Here is a 6,987-nt window from a genome sequence, read left to right on the forward strand (position 1 = left end):
TTATCAAGCGCTATAAATTGTGTTAATGGGGATTTTAAAGAAACAAAGTGTTTCAGGGACTTCTCTCACGGACTCACAAGGGCAGACGGAATGCCTTTTTCGGTTTGTAACTCTTGTTTCCTCTCATTTCATCTTTATGGACCACGTGTAACAAACTTAGCTTTGTGATACATCGATATTCTCCCGAGATTCCTGAAATTTGAAACGATCATTGCCGTGGAGACGTTGATAAGCTTTCTTTTTTTTTCCCCCCACTTCAGATAACTTATATACGGCAAGAATATGAAACAAAATTCAAAGGATTGATGCCAGCATCTCTAAGGCAAGAGCTTGAAGACACCATTTCCTCCCTCAAGTCACAGGTAATTACTAGAATCAAGGCCTTTCCTAAGGGTTCAGGTGATGTGTGTATCCTGAAAACAGACCTTACAAATAAGTTTAATTCAGAATTGACTGCCAAAAAGTAATATCATATCCTAGCATAACGTGCAACTCAGGATGAATCGGTTTTTGGTTTGAGGTCTGTTTTTGCTTTTTTGTTTTGGTTTGGTTTTTTTGTTTTGTTTTTGTTTTGTTTGTTTTTTTTAAATTTTTTTTTAACGTTTATTTATTTTTGAGACAGAGAGAGACAGAGCATGAACGGGGGAGGGTCAGAGAGAGAGGGAGACACAGAATCCGAAGCAGGCTCCAGGCTCTGAGCTGTCAGCCCAGAGCCCGATGCAGGGCTCGAACTCACAGACCGCGAGATCGTGACCTGAGTTGAAGTCGGACGCTTAACCGACTGAGCCACCCAGGTGCCCCATGTTTTTTGTTTTGTTTTGAGAATGTTTTCCTTACTGGTTTTGGAACTCACTGTCTCGGTAAGATTCTCTTAAAAGCACCGTGAAATTGAAAAGTTCAGTTATGGTTACTTTTACTCATTTACAGTCACATTCTAGTACGGCCTCACCCTTTTTACTCTTGGTACCAGGCCCCAAATGCCATCCCTTGGCACATTGTTGATTTCTGACTGTGAAAGTGCAGAGAAACAGAAACCATGGTTAAATGAGAAGCATTTTTATTCTGCTGTGTTTTATGTGGTTGTTAGAACAAGATGCATTTTAAATTCCAAGCAGAATAATGACAAGGTATTCAAACAGTTCAGTTAAATATTCTTGCTGAAATGTGTATTTCTTGCTGAGATGTGTAGTTCTTGGTAGAGTTTATGAAATACGAGAGATACGATTGATGTAAATTTAGATGCTCAAAATAATTCAACAACTTCCAATGTGAGTTTTTTCCACGTACTTCTGTAAACACGTTTTATGTGTCGCCAGGCCAATGAGCTTGTTATACTCTAACAGGGGAAAGAATCCACACATTCCCACTCATACACTCAGAAATTTAAAACGTCATGTTTTAATTTACGACAATCGCATTGCCTTCACGTGTCTAAGAATCCTTGTAGGGCGGAGAATGACGAAAAACAATAGCAAGGACCCACAGTAGTCAAAACCATCTTGAAAAAGTCAGAATGAATTTGAAGGACTCAAGCTTCCCAATTTCAAAATTCACTACGAGGCTGTAATAATCAAGACAGTGTAATATTGGCAAAGGGATAGACACAGAGGTCAATGAAATGGAATTGAGAGTCTGGGGGTGGGGGGGAACCTTCTATTTTTGGTCAGTTAATTTTCAAGTGTTGCAAGACGGTTCCACTGAGGGACAAATAGAACAGTGCAGGGGCAGTCGGATAATTCCCATGGAAAAAAGAATGAAGTTGGAGTCCTTCCTCACGTGTTTTCCACAGGGAAACTCAGAGAAGAAAACTCTAAGAAGAAATCTTCTTAGATGAAGGAGAATATCCTTGTGCATTGGGCAGGTGGGAGTTTTTTAGCCATGACACCAAAAACAACCAACCAGATGAACTGGACTTTACAAAATTTAAAACTTCGTATTTCAAAAGGCAACAAGAGGCAGAAACCAAAGAGACATACCATGGAATAGGAGAAAATATTTGCAAATCGTGTCTCTGTTAAGAAATGGAAAAAAAAGGAAAACGTACTTTTTTTCTGGAAAAGCTCCATCAGAGAAAGAGATCTTTGCTCTCTGTGCCGAGAGTACTGCTGGTCACATAGTGAGCGCTCGATAAATGTATTTATGAAATGATAACGATTTTGGTAACGATAGTCACATTCACTTTTTTATAATATGTGAGACAGAGCATGGGGCAAATTTTAGCCGCCCCATATGCATTCCCCTCAGTAAAAAGCCTCTTCTCTGAAAATGAAATGTTCATTGCATCATTCCATACATGTGCTTCCGTCAGCCATTGCTGCCGTCGGCCATTGCTTCCTTCAGCCATTGCTTCCATTGGCCATTGCTACCATCGGCCATTGCTTCCATTGGCCATTGCTTCCTTCGGCCATTGCTTCCATTGGCCATTGCTACTGTCGGCCATTGCTTCCTTCAGCCATTGCTTCCATTGGCCATTGCTACCGTCGGCCATTGCTTCCATTGGCCATTGCTACTGTCGGCCATTGCTTCCGTCAGCTAAGTATTGCCTTGTTTGCTTCTACACAGAAAAATAAGTACTGCAGGAAAGTGTTGACATAGAAAGGGTTAAGTCATCTTTATTTACATGAAAAGCCCCCCTTGAAGTGTGGTTTACCCATTAACTTTGTAAGAGAGCTTCCATAGGGTCAGCTATGTAGGACCTGGCACCTTCAGAGGAGGGTTTTGTTGTGTTTTTTGTTTTTTGGGTTTTGGGGTTTTTTTTTGGAAGGAAGGAAGGAAGGAAGGAAGGAAGGAAAAGAAAGAAAGAAGGAAGAAAAGAAAAGAAAAGAAAAGAAAAGAAAAGAAAAGAAAAGAAAAGAAAAGAAAAGAAAAGAGAAAAGAAAAGAAATCTGATATCCACCTGCAGGGCTTCTGTTATCATTCATATCGTTTCACTGTAATAAAAGCCACTTCAGCCTCCTAAAACTGGATGTTGACCCAGAAAGGGAGTGCTGCCAGCTGCGTTAGGGCCTCAGAATTGGCAGCTGCGTGGGGGAGTCACAGGCCATATAGTGAGCAAATTTAGTTTGAAAGCACAGGTGCCTGTGTTTTCTGAAAATTGTTGGAATTCCAGTGGCAAAGCACGGCAGGGGGGAGGGAAGCCGAATCAGTGTAATCCTTGCATCTGTCAACATTATCAATTGTCCCATGGGTCTTTTGAGCAATTGGACAGAACTAAGACCGGGCTGATACTATAAGTAAGCAAAACCGAGGGGACCCCTTGGATATGTACCCATTTCGAAAACCTGCGCTTCTCTCCCTTGCAAAGCACATTTGCTCTTCTGCCAGCTGTATCCTCTTGCCTGTGTTTCAGAACCAACCGTTGCCATGGTTTCAGTTCAGACCAAAGAGGCAAGAGTAAACAATTCCGAAATGATCAAATACCGTTGAGTCTTGATTACATCAAGCCATAGAGGTTACCCCCAGATCGTTTCTATGTGGCCGTGTAAGGTGCTTTTGAATTTATACGTGATATAGGTATCTTTAGTGGTATATAGAAATGTATGCTTCAAAAAAAAAAACAACAAAAAACAAATCACTTTGTAGAGATCTGATTTAAGAGCCTATGCTAAGCCACCAGTTTCCTCTAGCTCTCAGCAAACCCCCGGGAGTGGGAGCGGGAGGTGGTACCGGCTGTGAGCTCTGCACGAGGCAGTTTCTATCAGTCATTTCACGTTATCCTCATAACCTTGGCAAGGAGCTGTCATTAATCCCATTTCACAGATGAGGCATCAAGAGCTTAAGTAACTTTCCTACAGCCATAGAGGCCAAGCCAGGAGTTGAACCCAAGGTGGCCCAACTTCAGATGAAGCTTAGGCCCTTTCCACTAGAAAATATTGTCTCTCCAACCTCAGGGAATCCCCAGGATGGCTGGAGGTTTCCAGAAGACAGTCGTTTTCTTTCTACCCACTCATCCATTCCTTAAACACTAGTGAATACCAGGTTCATGCCCAGCCCTGTGAAAAGAGACTGGGGACACAGAGACGAAGAAACATCCTCCTTAACCCAGAAGAGCTCTCAGGTTGGTGGGGGGGGGACATATGAAAACCCAAACCCACAAGGCTATGCTAATAATGGAGCTGTTGACGATCTTGCCTGGGATGCGGTGGGCAGTTGGGGAGGAGTCGAGAAAGTCGGTAGGGGCAGTGACATTTGAACCGAATAGCGGGGGACAAATAGGAGATGGTGAGCCAAGCTTTCCAAAGGGAGAGGAGGCCCCGTGCCAAAGGGCAAAAGGGTGGGGAAGACATAGTGGGTGGGGAGGGGTAGGGGAGGACGGGAGGAGAGGTGGAGCCTCGAAGAGAGGCCGGGGCCAGGTCCCAGTGGCTCTGCGACAGGAGTTCAGATGGATTCTGTGGTCTCTGATGGATTTTCAGGAGGGATGCAGTGTGACCAGACGTTAAAAATGCAACATTATTGGGGCGCCTGGGTGGCGCAGTCGGTTAAGCGTCCGACTTCAGCCAGGTCACGATCTCGCGGTCCGGGAGTTCGAGCCCCGCGTCAGGCTCTGGGCTGATGGCTCGGAGCCTGGAGCCTGCTTCCGATTCTGTGTCTCCCTCTCTCTCTGCCCCTCCCCCGTTCATGCTCTGTCTCTCTCTGTCCCAAAAATAAATAAACGTTGAAAAAAAAAAAAATGCAACATTGACATGCAACGAATCTTCCTCATTTGATCCAGGCAACTGCCAGAACGGGATAAAATTTGACCATGTTAGTTGCACACTACTGCCACGGAAGCCATATTCACCTCTGCTCACACACGATGTCTCTTTCTAGGTTAACTTTCTGCAAAAGCGAGCGTCCATCCTTCAGGAAGAACTGACAACCTACCAAGGCAGAAGGTACAGCCCATGCTCCGAATGCCTGCTAATTAGTTTGCATTATTTGCCCCTGGGAGTCAGTCCCCCTGGTTTGACGTTAAGGTCCTTATTGAAATGGTTAAGCGTGGGGGTGCCTGGGTGGCTCAGGTCATGGTCTCACGGTTCGTGGGTTCAAGCCCCACATCCGGCTCTGTGCTGACAGCTCAGAGCCTGGTGCCTGCTTCGGAATCTGTGTCTCCTTCTCTGTCTCTACCCCTCCCCTGCTTGCGCTCTCTCTGTCTCTCTCTGTCTCTCTCTCAAAAATGAATAAACATTTAAGTAAGTAAGTAAATAAATACAATGCTTACACATAATATCCATTGGGGGGGGGGAGCTTATTTCTAGTAAATAGCCTGTCTTCGAGAAGCCGCCCACTCCTTGTAATCACGGTGCTTAGTACGATCAGAACAAACTGAGAGAATCTGCAGGTGCCTGACAAGCCTGGGCCTCACCTGCATAGTCATGACACGACATTGTCTTGAAGCCCAGTTGCAGGGTTGAGGGGACCATCTTTCTTTTAAGATGACGCAATTCTTAGCATGGCGGCCCACATCTTCAAAGCCCCGTGTGCCCTGGGGGTTTGGCGCTCCCGCAGATGTTCTCTAGACCAAAATAGATAAACGGCTGGGTGGTGTGGCAACACTGTGACTTCACCGTGTGCTTCTCAAGGTGCCTTTTCAGTCCACGGTTCCCAGCAACATCTCTGACATAGATCATGTAGCTGTCTTTCCAACAGCTTCCCTCTTCGTGCAGTGAAAGGCCAAATTACTTATTTGGCAGTGAATTAAAAGTAAAGACCTTGTGAATCATTCACTTTTCAAAAGATTCTGTTGCCTGGTGCAGATGGGATTTGATGGTTTCTGGGCATAAATGAGGAAATTTTGATATCAAGTATCCTTTTTCTTAATAAGCTTTTTAAAAATGTTTATTTATTTATTTATTTATTTTTGAGAGGGGAGAGAGAGAGAGCGCGCGCGCGAGCGAGGCAGGGGCAGAGGATCCAAAGTGGGCTCCATGTTGACCGCAGAGAGCCCGACGTGGGGCTCGAACTCATGAACCGGTGGATCATGCCAGGAGCCGAAGTCGGACGCTCAACCGACTGAGCCACCCGGGCGCCGCTCTATTCAGCTCTAACCTCTGGCCAACTCCTCCTGAGTTAGAACATATTTTATCTGTGGCATGCCCATCAGACCTGCAGAAAGTCACAACTGAGACTTTTGACTTTCAGGTAACTGCACGGAGGCTTACCTGAGTAGCACAGGCAAAGGTGGCAGACGCACCCGGGCTTATACTGTGGACTTCTTCCAGCAGGTTTGAAGATTTGGATGTTGTAGAATAAACTGTGAGATCAGTGAACGTTTTTTAATACTTAAATGTAATTAAGATCATAAACACATGCATCACTCAGACGCTACGGGGTGGTTTTTATTTGTGTCTGCCTAAGTTATTATTTTTTTTTTAACATTTCTTTATTTCTGATTTCCATATTTGCATGCATTTGAGCGTGGCCTGAGAGTTGCTTCTGCGGGGAAAAGAAATGATTGCTCATAAGATGCCTCGTTGACGCGTTTGCGTAGGATTTTACCAGTCGCGTACGATCAACATCACATTTGTAGTGTCGCGTCCCAAATGTGAACATGCTTCCCTTGTTTTCATGTTCATGTATGATTAAAACATTGTATTTTGTACTTATCAGTTTTATTTCTACTTTTTATTGCATATCATTTGCTACAATAAGTGTGATACATCCATGGTATTTTTCCCCTGGACGATAACCGACCATCTCAAATTGTACTCTGGGGGGAAATCCCTTATGTCATGTCAGAGATCAAATCCATAAGCAGTGCGTTTATTTAGAATAACAGTCGATGGATCATCTGACACCCGTGCAAGTAGTTGTCCTGTTGGTCTCCAGAGGCAGAACAGCTTAAGGGTTTTATGTAGCAGCTCTGGTCTTCTTGTTACTTACTCTCTCTGTGGTTGCTGTTTTCATTCTGATATCGGTTGGCATTCCTTAAGAAAGCCTAAAAATGTAGGGGTGCGTCACAGGGACCCGCCAAACGCTGGCGAGTGATGGCGGGTGCGCTGCGATTGG

The 6,987-nt window shown here is 44.5% G+C and overlaps 1 protein-coding gene across 6 annotated transcripts in view; it reads left to right on the top strand.

The window, feature by feature from the left end:
- CEP112 (centrosomal protein 112) overlaps window positions 1-6,584 on the top strand; it is a 422,889-nt gene extending 416,305 nt beyond the window's left edge. For all 6 annotated transcript variants that reach the window (XM_047833171.1, XM_047833173.1, XM_047833170.1 and 3 more), the window contains 3 exons: window positions 261-362; window positions 4,810-4,874; window positions 6,121-6,584. In XM_047833171.1, the coding sequence (XP_047689127.1) occupies window positions 261-362; window positions 4,810-4,874; window positions 6,121-6,124 (171 nt within the window). In that variant the 3' untranslated portion in view covers window positions 6,125-6,584. The remainder of the gene's footprint in view (window positions 1-260; window positions 363-4,809; window positions 4,875-6,120) is intronic.
- The last annotated feature ends 403 nt before the right edge of the window (window positions 6,585-6,987 follow it).

The sequence above is a fragment of the Prionailurus viverrinus genome, chromosome E1, assembly GCF_022837055.1.
Source record: "Prionailurus viverrinus isolate Anna chromosome E1, UM_Priviv_1.0, whole genome shotgun sequence".
Classification (NCBI taxonomy): Eukaryota; Metazoa; Chordata; class Mammalia; order Carnivora; family Felidae; genus Prionailurus; species Prionailurus viverrinus.